The sequence below is a fragment of the Macrobrachium nipponense genome, chromosome 22 (genome assembly GCF_015104395.2).
Source record: "Macrobrachium nipponense isolate FS-2020 chromosome 22, ASM1510439v2, whole genome shotgun sequence".
NCBI classification, from domain to species: Eukaryota; Metazoa; Arthropoda; class Malacostraca; order Decapoda; family Palaemonidae; genus Macrobrachium; species Macrobrachium nipponense.
This window is the reverse complement of record NC_087213.1, coordinates 12,229,326-12,242,761: the sequence shown is the minus strand read 5'-3', so window position 1 is coordinate 12,242,761 and position 13,436 is coordinate 12,229,326. Positions and strand designations below refer to the sequence as shown.

At 41.1% G+C, this 13,436-nt stretch overlaps 1 protein-coding gene across 1 annotated transcript in view; it reads right to left on the bottom strand.

The window, feature by feature from the left end:
- Positions 1–8,952: 8,952 nt before the first annotated feature.
- The window catches only part of LOC135198497 (ribosomal protein S6 kinase delta-1-like), a 34,895-nt gene continuing 30,411 nt past the window's right edge, over positions 8,953–13,436 (bottom strand). The window contains 3 exon segments of the mRNA XM_064226096.1: positions 8,953–9,208; positions 11,041–12,398; positions 12,400–12,838. Coding sequence (XP_064082166.1) covers positions 8,953–9,208; positions 11,041–12,398; positions 12,400–12,838 — 2,053 coding nt within the window.

Genomic DNA, 13,436 nt, shown 5'->3' with positions numbered 1-13,436 from the left:
TTCGGCTTTCGACATGCCCTCTCCCTAGTCCTGGGAGTCCGACAGAGGTCCAGGCCTAGAGGCGTTATGGGGCGGATCTGACGTTCCCTCCTGACGAGAGAGAGGACGTGAAGCGTCCTCTTCTCTAAAGCTTCTTAGAGGGCGCGAGTCCTTCCGAGAGCTCCAACCTTGCGGGGAGGACGCCTCGGAGGACGAGAAGCAATCATTCATGATTTGTGCACGTGCACGATCTTTGGCAGCCTTATCCTGCCGAAGGGACGCCAGATCGGTGGGGGGGTTCCCGTAACCCTCCTTCGGTTTTCAACTTGCCCCCTCCCTGGTCCTGGGAGTCCGACAGAGGTTTAGACCTAGAGGCGTTATAGGACCGATCTGACGCCCCCTCCACAACACTAGGGGCAAAATCAACATCACTACACTCACAACACTGATTGGAGAGCGAGCACTTTTTCAAGCTTACTTGATGTAATCCACAATGAATAGAAAGGGCATTACTTCTCACAGAACTTCCTCTAGGCCCGTAAGCCATACCACAGGGTTAGGCAAAATAAAGTCTACTGGAGGTTAGTAGGTTCATTATCCTAACTTCTGTTACTGTGGAGGAAGACCTCCTGATTCTATCACGCTCTAATTTGCGTACATACGAATCATACGTCTCTTTCGGAATCAGTCAACATTACACTAATTACATTGATCTCTCAACAAAGAAAACATGTAAACGTCATGTATACTAAGCGAGTGTCTACCGAAGGTTTCGGTAGCCTCCCCTTACCCGTTGCAGACAACAAAGTCTGAAACTAGGCTAACTAGATTCAGACATCATATGCAATGAAAAAATTTTAATTAATTTATGATAGCGTATGCCTAGCCACAAATCCAAGTCAATCATTCAAAAAACAAGTAGGATACTAAGCGGCAATGGAAGGTTTCAAAAATCCTAGGCGGGGTAGTAAACAGGTGTTTTTCACTACCGCGACAGAGAAAAATCTGAATAGAAAATGGGAATGATTCCTGATATCCGCCTCCCAGCGGCGGGAATGGGTACTCCACCACCTGGCCGCCCACTGCGTGTGCCGGGAGTTTTGAAATTCTGTCGGACTTCGGAGAATACAGCTATATATATATCTGACAGGTAAGTTTCATGAACAAAATTAACAAAGGATCAGCAGCCAAACAGCCCAAAACACCAACTAACCCGTCTGGGCTGGGTCCACGCGTCAGTTCCCGAGACGAACTCACTATAACACTAGAAACATCACTATGTACTCCTCCAACAAATGACTCATTAACATGTCCGTGAATGGTCACAGGCGTGGCAGATGTACGAACGTGAATTGGAGAGGAATCCCAAACACTTCAGATTGAAGGAGAATCCCCCAGAGTCGAACTCTTGGAAGCACCAGTGAGAGGGGCAGACAAACACTCCTGCTGCACTAACTCCATGCCCACCACCCTGGACCTCTTGACAGGCGCCTTGAGATCCTTACGGCGACGAATAGGCCCTGGAGAAGAAGGAGCACTTGCATCATGTGCACGGACAGGGGAGGTTGCAACACGCTCGCGATATGCATGGACAGGGGAGGTTGCAACATGCTCAAGATGTGCACGGATGGGGGAGGTTGCAACACACCCACGATTCAATGCAGAGGACGAAGCAGTCACTGCAGATTGCACAAGGGAAGATACACTAACACTCTCCGGAACCCCAACACTCCCGAGAACATGTCTGTGTTGTTCCTCCCGCGTAGGCGAAGAAAGAGCAAAGTCCTTAGCCTTCTAACGCTTGATATGCCGACGTGGCTTAGAGGGGGAAGAGGGAGAAGAAGACAGCACTGGTTTCTTATGTGATCTCTTTGCAGGAGGCGGGCACGAAGCAACACGTTTCCTTTCAGTCCTCCCAACCGACAAAGGCAGCCAACTTAACTTTCAATCCAAAACAGAGTCCAACCAACCTATTAAGCACTGCCTGGCATTATAACCTCAGGGACTGATCTGCACAAGAGAAGGCTCCGATGACATGGAAGGGAGATGTAGCGAACTGGGTGGCAGAGATGACATCACGGCTGAGAGAGGCAGTGCAGAGGAGACGACTGGGAGTGACGTCATCGATGGGAGTGACGTCACAAGTGGTGATGATGTCACAGCTTCCCCTTGGTGTGAAGGGGAATCAGACGACACTGGCGAAGGAATACACAAAGACGGATCCCGTGACGTCATCAACGGGGCTGACGCCACGGCTTCCCTCCGACTCGAGGAAGCAGCAACAGTCACTGGCAGAGCAATACAAGATGGCTGACCTCGGCTACCCACGAAGACGAGGCCGGAAGGAGGGGGGAATGGGCTGGCCAGCCTGAGGAGGGTGGTAGCGATCCTCCATAAAGTGGGCTAGCAACCCCTCCAAGGCCAGGGGACCCCCTAGCCCGAGTGTCTTCCAAATCACCGCCATCTTGGACGTCTCCGACTCTGGAATAAATGAGAATGATGAAAAAAGCCTCCCCCTTCCCGGGAATCAAATTAATTCCCGAAGAAGAAGGGGCGACATTACAAAAATCAGCCTGGTGGCCTCCCAATACTTCCAGCAACGAATCAATGGAAGAAAAGGAAGGAGACACAGGAACAACGCTACTACGGGGGGTGAATACTGCAGGAGACAAAGCATCGGGAAGAGGGGAAAAACCTTCCCAAGAAGGAAGAGTCGAAACCCTCCGATGTTCTCTCTTGCTATAAAACGACTTCCACTGCTCTTTAGGCTATGCCTGGCATTCAGTGCAAGGATTCGTTATAGTACAAAAATTAGAGTGGTATCTACTACACGTGATGTGGGGATCAGTCGCCTCCGAAGCCAAAAAACGAGAACATGGAAAACCTGGAATCCCGGGGCACACATTTACAAGGCCGAGAAGGAGCAGAAGAAGCCATAACAACAGCCAAACACACACACACACACACTAAACACAAGAGAAACGGGCAATGAACCAGGTAAAGGCCAAGAGAGGTTAACCACGACTCTCGCCCAGGCGATTAAAGAAAAGACTGACGCAGTGGCGTACGCAAGTGGTCCTTGACCACTCTTCACCCGATCTACGCATGCGTTGCCAGATATCACAAGATTCCTTGTTTTCATCTGTTTTTTAACGGGATCCAGCTAGGCGCTAGAAATGATCCTATTGTTAAGACCAAAGGTTTGCTCGCGTATGAACAAACTTAAAGCAATTTCTCTGCAATAAATTAAAAGCTACCTCAAAACCAGGAGAGGCAAATTTCAAAGAAAAATACAGTAACTGACTGCTAACACTGATTTGTACTAAATGGATATCTTCGTATCAAAAAAACTTTTTTTTCTCTCTCTCTCTCTCCTTAAGTTATACACTGTACTAAAGGCTACATAAGCAAAATGAAAATGCATGAAAATCAATCATTCTCAGGGTATTATTTGTATACAGATTATTATTGCCTTGTTTGCTTGATGATAAGCGAAAATCGGCAACAACTGAAAATTGGCGATTTTTGGCTAATCGCATTTTGGCATCTGATAACCAGTTAGTGGCTCCTCTGTTAGGGATATATTGGTGCCAATACAGGCAGTCCCCGGGTTATGATGGGGATTCTGTTCTTGAGACGCCTCTTAAGCCGAAAATCGTCGTAAACCGGAACATCGTCAAAAATCCTAAGAAAACCTTACTTTTAATGCTTTGGGTGCATTGAAAACTATGTAAACTGCATTCTTATTGCATTTTTCATCAAAAAAACCTTCAAATATTGATTATTTTGCATTTTTGGTGTCATATTTCTTCTGCCAGATTAGCGTTGTAGGCGTTGTAACGCTGGAAATAATTTCAGATGAATATAATTGAAAAGCGCCTTAACCTCGGAATGTCGTAAGCTGAACCTGTCGTAAGCCGGGGACTGCCCGTACTTAATAATTGGGGCTGATAACCGGAAACTGGCACATTTTGGCACCAAAAATTGTAGATTGTAGGCGCATGACAAGTGCCATAAAACTATCACCAATAACCGGGGAGTGCCTACTGTTAGAATTAGACAAAGGAAATTGACAGCAACTATAAAAGCTGTTCAAGGGTGATCAGACAGACTTTGGGTAAGGAAACTTCTTAATCAGATCAGTGATCAAAATACAGATCAATCATAAGTGAAAGTTGTCTGTACTGCTTCCAAATACAGGCAGTCCCCGGGTTACGACGGGTTCGGCTTATGACGTTCCGAGGTTAAGGCGCTTTTCAACTATATTCATCAGAAATTATTTCCAGGGTTACGACGCCTACAACGCTCATCTGGCAGAAGAAATATGACACTAAAAATGCAAAATAATCAATATATGAAGGTTTTTTTTGATAAAAATGCAATAAGAATGCAGTTTACATAGTTTTCAATGCACTCAAAGCATTAAAAGTAAGGTTTTCTTAGTATTTTTTATGATGTTCCGCTTACGACAATTTTTGGGTTACAACGCGTCTCAAGAACGGAGCCCCTGTCGTAACCCGGGGACTGCCTGTACTGTATTGAAATAATTTACCCATCATTATCACTCTCTCACCATCCACATTAATCTCCCATCTTTTTCTCCATCAATTACTGGAATACAACAGCTGCAAATCCCAATTAACTTATCTTTAGATTCGTGATATGAAAAATTTTTTAATCAAGTTGTATTTTTCATAGCTAACAAACCTGAGGTTGTAACATTAGGATAATCTTCTTGAGCCAGCTTGAAACCAGTTAAAAACAATCAAAGATTGTAAAGCAAGGAATCTGTGGTATCTGGCAACTCGTGCGTATACGAGGTGGAAGCTGGTAACTGATCAGGCATAGAACACCATGATGCGTCAATCTTTCCCCAACCCAGGAAAAGAGAAAGGGGTGACTAGAGGTGGGCAGTAAACGTTAAGAGCTCAATGTTTGTTAGCTATGAAAAATACAATTTGATTAAAAATTTGTCCGAATCTACTGATGCTGCCACCTTCAACAAGGTCACTTCCCTCTTAGCCAGGAAGAGGTTGGCCCACAAAGTCGCACTAAGATGGCCTTGATACGAAATGGCCTTAGCCTCAGACTGCAATAGCCTGACAAAGGAGGAAGAGCTGACTGAACCTCCCTCAGCTCAATCCTATGCTATCCTGGCTACCACAGTGGACCACAAGTCTAATCAGGACACAGTCCGGAAGATGGTAGAAGCAGTAGCCTCCATAGCAAAGGCCTCTTGTGAAGATCCAGGGTCAAACCAGGTTTAAGACAGATCACGTCCAAATTAAGGTGACGGGACATCAGCTGAACCACATTGGTGGAATAATACTTCCTATGTTGCCTGAGAGGAGGAGGAAGGCACTTTGAGGACCTATTGGAGAGCAGAGAGCCATCTCATTCCGAAACCAAGGTGTTAACATGCTGCAAGATAGACTGAGCATGCCCTAAAAGGGAAGCACAAACAAAGACTTAGTATCTTGCCTTGGACCTAGCAAGGCCCCTAAACCCATAGGGGGTCAGGGTCATAGAAGACTGAGTTTGTGTTCTACACCCAAGATTATCGAACTCGCAAATGAGATCAATAACCTCTGAGAAAGAAGACAAAAAATCCTAGCTGTCTCCCTCCTCGGTTACAGCAAAGGAGACTGATGACATGAAGAAGAAGGCTTGGAAGGATCCTCATCCTTCCCTAATGGTACTGGAGAGGCTACCCTAGCAAGCCAGGCATCATGCCGCCCCATGGTTGGAGTGGAATCCCTAACTATGAAGATCCTGAAACAGAGGGTTCCGGAACACAGCCATGCGAAGAAACATGTACATGGTCTCAAACCAAACTGTGTACACGCTTGTGCGATGAACCACATACACATTTGTAGGACGAACCTTGTACACGGATGTGTGACGAGTCAAGTAAACGGTCTTGAGAAGAACGACATCTAAGCGAACTTCCTGCAGGAGACTAATTTCTAAGGTCCTGGTCTTTGGAAGGTGAACAAGAAACACGTCCGCGTACTAGAGTTGCCTCACGTTCTTGACCGTCAACCACAACACGTTTGCATAGAGAAGAATCCTTGGAAGGTGCAGGAGACACTGTCATAGCACCTTCGACCTCTTAATCGGAGTCTTATCATCTTTACAACGGACTGGAACAGGTAAAGGAGACAGAGATAGTTGAGATGGAGGGTTAACATTTCCATGGTCATGTTCATGTACACATAAGGGAGAGACACGGCCGTGTAGAGAAGTCAGCACAGCACTCCTCTCACTCGCCAAAGAGAACGCCACAAAGTCCATAATTCTCCGTTTGACTCAAGGAGAAGGAGGGGGAGGAGATGAAAAAGCAGGAGATGGAGGTGAGAGCTTATTCCCCTCTATGACGTCTCTTGCTGGAAGGAGGGGGAGAAGAATCACTCTTTCTATGACTCTTTTTGCCAGAGAGAGCAGAATACCTTTCTTGATTGCCAGAGAGAGCAGAATACCTTTCTTGAAAAACAGAGTCCAGACTCTCAACCATAACTTGAAAACAGCTCTGATGGCTCAGCGAGAGGTTTGTGATGATGGTCCAACAAAACAAACGAGGTAGAGGACGGCCACCCTAGATTACCAAACAGCCACATCTCATTTGATTTGGGATCTGAAATAAAGGAAGCAAAAGGCATAGCCTCCTCCCTCTCAGGAAGGACATTATATCCCTCAGGAGAGGGGGCTACATTAAACAATCTCATCCTGTGCAACTCCCAATATACCTCCAATGACGGATTGATGGAAGAAAAGGAAGGAAACAGCAGTACAATCAATGCAGAGAGAACACTTCTGGAAGAAGGGATGGTGAAACCGTTAAAATTTAAGGTTAAGTATATCTTAGTTTTACCAGAACCACTTGAGCTGATTAACAGCTCTCCATAGGGCTGGCCCGAAGGATTAGATATTTTTACGTCGCTAGGAAACCAATTGGTTACCTAGCAACGGGACCTACAGCTTATTGTGGGATCCGAACCACACTATATCGAGAAATGAACTTCTATCACCAGAAATAAATTTCTCTGATTCCGCGTTGACAGAGTCGAGAATCGAACCTGGGACCACCGGATTGCAGCCCAGCTCGAAAACCACTCGGCCAGCGAGGAACTTAAAAATGAGGTGGCGAAAAACCGTCCCAAGGACAAGTGGATACTCTACGATGCTCCCTCTTATAGAATCCACTCCACTGCGACAAAGGCCAGGAACAACATTCCAGGCAAGTATTAGTAATGATACAAAATTTAGATCAGCACCTACTGCATGTAGTATGGGGATCTGTAATGGTAGCAGCCAAAAACCTGGAGCACTGAAAACCCTTAATGGCCAGGCACATGCGTTGACGAGGCCTAGAAGAATTGGAGGACTCCATGATAATCAACAAGGCACACACACGAACACACTGAAACAAAGAAATCATGGGTATGCAAAGCAACCGGCTTGGAAAGGAGAGCACAAGTGACCACTCTCCACGGCGGTCAAAAAGACTGGACACGTCATGGGTGTTCATGCCTAGTTGGTGACTAGCTTCCACCTCGTATATGCATGAGTTGCCAGATACCACAGATTCCTTGCTTTACAATCTTTTATTGTTTTTAACCAGTTTTCTGCTGGCGCAAGATTATTCTATTGTTACGACCAAAGGTTTGTTCCATGTATGAACAATTTGTTTTTTATCATCTGTTTTGTGCTATTTTTCCCGAACAAAAATCTTACCTGAGAGAGAAGGGATGCTGCCTCAGGAGACAGGTGAGATGGCATGAAAAGTTCTGTATGAGATGTGACACCAACAGGGATGTTGCATCTGAAACCACTTCTATAGGAAAAATAAAAGAATTTAATCTCAAACAAGAATAAGCCCACCAATTAATAAAGGGATCGATTTACACTGCTTTTTGTGTAACCTTTTAAAAAAAAAAGACTAGCTTTAAAACAAAAGGAGGATTTTAATTTGTGAAAACCTTATCTCTGTTCTCATGGATGATATTTACTGCTTGCTGCACAAATTACTTAGAAATTAATCTAAGTCTTATTATACATGGGCCGCAATATTAACACTTGTCAGACCAACTCTCCTCACATTTACCCTGTGGAAATCAATAATCCTTCTGGGATTACACAGTTCAATACCTATCTCTTCCTTCTGTCTCCAAACTTTGGAATTCTGTTTTGGCTTCTGTTTTTCCTGACTCATATTCTTAAAAAGCAGGTCTACTACTGCTCATCTGACTGAACACCAACTTCTTTTATTTAAGTTTCCTTTAACCAAGACTAGATGGTCTATAATATATGAACTACCCAATTCCCTCCTTGGCTTTGCAAAACGGAAACACAAATTTTAATAATTCTTTAGGGGGTGGCAAATCATGCAAATTTTATCCTAGCCATTTTAGGCTCTTACCATATAAAGATTTAATAAACTCATGAATAATTCACAGTTTCTAAAATCTATATGCCTGTTACATTCCTTACTGAACAATGCGTTGAGGTTACCTGTTCTCAGGATTCTGCTGGTATTTTTAACGAGATACACAAATCTCAAGAGGAAATACTTGTCAGTGAAAAAGTATTCATATGAAAGTAGCCTCATAGGTCATTATCTTTAAAATCAAGCATCCAAGAAATTATGACAAATGAATAATAAATTAATAAAATTAGTCAACATACATAATTTCTAAACTGACAGGACCCAACTTAGCCTGAGTTACATTCTCAACAAAGCAACATCAGTTGAAATGGGAACAAATACAGGAATTGCATATGCTTGGCTCTTCTACATGCATTACCTTCTACCATCTTTTTTTATATTTACATTTTTTAAACATATTTGGATAAAATTTTAGTTACAAGTGCAGCTAGATGCAAACTGAAAACTTTGTAAATTTGAGAATCTACTTAACAATGAAGATTTAAATTCACAATAATGTTTTGTCAGCACATCCTCTTGCTTCCCGATCACCTTACCTGACCAGTCAACATATGATACATTAGTGCTCCTACAGACCACCAGTCAGAAGCAGCACTTGGATATGTTAGTGGAGATTCAAGCTCTGGGGCCAAGTAACCTTTCCATAAATGAAATACCTCCCCATCCATTATTTTCCAACCTTTGCCTCCTCGAATGTCATGCTGTACACATGACCAGCGGCTTTCATAAGTCAAGAGGATACTGCCACCTTCATCCAACAAAACATTGTCCGGATTAAAGTCTCTGAAATAATTACAAAAGAAAATTAAAAATAAAATATACAAAAGAAAATTAAAAATAAAACAAAGTGCTATTATCAATAATTTACGAAAGAACAAAAATTCACTGTACATAGTACTTCTCTTTATTACAGGAAAACTGAGTACCATTAAATAAAATAACAGCAAATTAATAAAATAGTAATCACCCTTTAAACACTTACCACTTCCAACTATCCTGAAGCACACAACCTTACAAATTTTACAACTGTCCTGGTTCTTTTAATATACTACTGTAATTCTTAACCTGACTGGTTCATAACAATTCATGTAGCAAAATTCATTGTTTGTAGATGATTGTTAATAATGAAAATCAGCTTATTATCCCTTCCTCTCAAAAGTGACTCAGAATCCAGCTGCCACAAATTTTGGAGCTAATTAGGAATTTCAGTTTTTTGTAGGCATCATTAAGATGGCCAATACTGCAAGCGATCTATTCCAAGAAATAAATGTAAGAACCACATATTTCCAATATTTTTAAAAAGTAAACTTACGCAACGAAAAAAACACATCATAATAATTAATTGGACAATATCTAATCTTAAGGTTGCCAAATAACTTGACATCATGGAAATGGAAATACCGGGAATACAAAGGACAGGAAGGACGAAAAGACTACTTTCAAAAAGAAATGAGGAATGAAAGAATAAACAACAGGAGAACAAAAGACAGAAACATCTGGAAAAGGCTAATCAAAAATAGCAACCCCAACTTGGGATTATGCTGAGAAGATGGTTTAATCTACTGCTTAGGTAAACTTGTAAGTTGATAGTTTTTGTAAAATGCATGTTGGAAAACAATCTAAGCCTATAGTATACAGTGATTAGAAGTAAACCTACTGCGGAAAATGTTGGAAACTAACCCACTGGATCAAGGATAAAATGTCTGAACATGTGATAAAACTGTGATAAGACTGGGACAAGAAATAAGACCAGTGAGAATTCAGGTGAGAAATGCAAAACAAAAACAATAAATGGGGGAAGGATATATTCTTATATATATATTGTATTTCCCCATTTGACCCCCATAAAGGAGAAAGTCTGATAGAGAGATGTAACTAGTGATGGCTGGAAAATATGTACAAATTTTTTCTATGAATTGGGAAATAACGGTATATGTATAAAATGTATAGTTTCCTAGTATTTAATTATTTTGAATAGATTACTGTTGTGGGAAATAAGCAAATACTGTAAAAGAATATGATGATTACTGAAGACATACCATTAAGCAAGAATGACAGCTAAACTCAGCAAATGCATAACAAGATGAAGAATGACATCAAATAAAAAAAAATTTGGTGACAGGAAGACAAAAAGAAAAACCATGAACTTGACCAGCTTTAGCTCGACAAGAATCTTAAGTCTGAATACAATCTAAAATTACTATACCATTTTCCAATGAAAAAGAATTGTGGATTACACTTCAACATCATCAGTTTCACTTGACCAGCCTAATCAATAATGCATATGCAGTAGCATTGTGGTTAACAATCACTGGCTTCTTTATGAACTTACTAAGGTCCCATTCAAGACTTTCCAAACAAAATAACAGGAAAAATGCTACAAAAACACAAGAATGCATCAAGTTAAACTATACAAAATACTCAAAAACATCAAGAGAGTGGTCATTCTAAAAATTCCTTTAAATGATCATGTAGTACCTGCATATTTTGAGTTACATGTATATCATTAAATCAAAATTGTACTTTAAAATTTTAAAATTCAATTATGCAATTTAAAAATTTTGATGACAAATCAATTCTATAATCACTAAAGGTAATATGCCACATATACTCACCCCCATATAATGCCCAAAGTATGTAGGGAAGTAAGAGCTGAAATCACTTGGGATGACCATATCTTTACAATGCCTTCAGGTAATCTAGGTCGCGCATCGTGACCTCTATTGGCTGAGTATTGCTCCAACAAACTCCCAATGGAATTCTCTAGTGGCTCTGCATAATCCCCAGGACTAAGATTGTCTTTGGAGTCATTCACAACACTGTAATTTCTATTATCATCAGTAGTATCTCCAGGTTCCCCAACTAGATCTTTACTGGGAGGTTTTGTGTTTTGGGAACCAACTTCATTTTCAGCTTCATTCTTTTCAGCCGCATTATTTGCCTTTTCTTCACTCTCTCCAGTAGAAGGTTTAGATGATAAAATTAAGGAGTGTGCATCTTTAGACGACTCCTTTTCTGCTGTACCAGTTTTCTGACTAGAAACTTCAATTTCCAAATGGGCAGCTGTGGTGTCATATACAGTTGCAACCTGAGAGCCATTTTTAATGTCAAGGGATTTCTCGACCTTGGAAACTGTTTTTAATTTATCTTGTTGATCAGGAGCTGCATTTGCACCATCATAAGGAAGTTCAGAATGCTCAACAGACACACTGTCATCTGAATCATTGAATGCTAAAACACTCTGGGTTTTACTCTGCTGCAATGTATGATCAACATTTTGTAACAACATTTTCGAGTTTCTTATCAAGTCTTCTATATCAAGGGAAGCCAACTCAGAGTCTTCTTTTTTTGTCCATGAAAATGATGGTAAAGTTACACTTGCAAAAGATGTGTCTGTCACACTAATATCATCTTTGTCCTCATCAACCTTTAGGTGAGTGTCTGGACTGCCAGTCCCTACCCTTGGAATCAAAACAGCAGCAGCACCTTTCCCAGTATCTGAACTAACCTCTACATTATCACATAATCTGTATAAACTATCACACTGGACATCTGCACCAATATCACTTAAATAACATGGAACTTCCTCAATCACAGTCTCTTTACCTGAGCTGATGTGACCATGTCCTTCTGTTTGGAAGTTATGATCATAATTTTTCTCCTCATTTTTCAAGTATGATTCATCAGCCTCTACTGCATCAAATGTTATCTTGACTTCTGGTAATGGTATGGGGTCAGGCAGCAGATCAGGAACATTAGGGGGCAAAGAACAACTAAAATCTTCGCTAACACCGGAAAGAGTGTCACTTCCAATACTAACACTGTCTCCATTAACTTCAGTAGTATTACGAATTTCACAAACGGCACCACCAATGATGTCTCTCTCTTCAGCTGTTGATAACTTGGCATCTTTTACTTTATCTCTATCCTTATGTGGAACTTCTTCGGTGCATTTCGATTCCAAAGTTAAAGCCTCCCTGTGCTACTAGATTTCTGGACGAATCACCATCCTGATTTGCATCATTCCCAGCACGGGGAATAACAACCATGGAAGAAGAGGACGGTAAACTGGGAGTGTAATCAGAAAATATTGGCAAATAACCATCTGGCAAACAAGACGAAGATGCCTCAGAACAAGTAGAGCATCCATCAACTGAACCATTATCAGGCACACTGAGGAGGTTATTAGACGGAGGCGGCAAAGGGCAAGACTGTTGTGAGGAAATGTTGGATATCATAGATGGAGTCTCACATAGGGATAAGCCATCGACAGCTAGGCCATCACAGTCTGTATTTTCCAGTAAAAAGCGGTGGCCAGCATAAGTATTTTCCCTTGTTATGTCAAACAATTCTCCATGCCCTGGATTTGTTTCTGACACATATTTACCAATGTGACTCCATAATTTACCACCACTGTAAATGAAAAAAAAAAAAAAAATAGTATATTAACCACATATGTTAGACAACAGTTGCCTATATATGAACTAAACATGAGAACTAAATTTTAAAACAAAATGTTAACTAACAATTACTATCACATGCTTACAGAATGCAAAGAAATATACAGTAAATACAAAGTTCATAATCATTGTTGAAAGAGAGGTAGAGAGAATAACGTGCTTAGCTTGTGCAAAAATTTAAACAGGTTTGTAATACAAACTCAATTTCACTTTGTATAATGGTTCACACAATAAAAATGAGGGCCAGTGCACATAAAAAAAAAAAAAAAAAAAAAAAAACTGAAAATTTGTCAGTTACTAATCATTTAACAAGGTCGTTATGGCAATAGAACCTGAAGAAATACCACAGACTTAAATCCATTTGCTCTCATAACTATGGGACTTTAGTTATTATAAAAAATATTCGTCAGACATGTTAAGGTTTCTTTCCAAAGGAAATTCATTTTCATTAAACAATGACGTGCAAAATATTCAGCATAAATTTACATTCAAGCAATGCTAAACAGCTTCAGTCATTCATAGAAGTGTGTTTCAGAAGAAATATACGTATC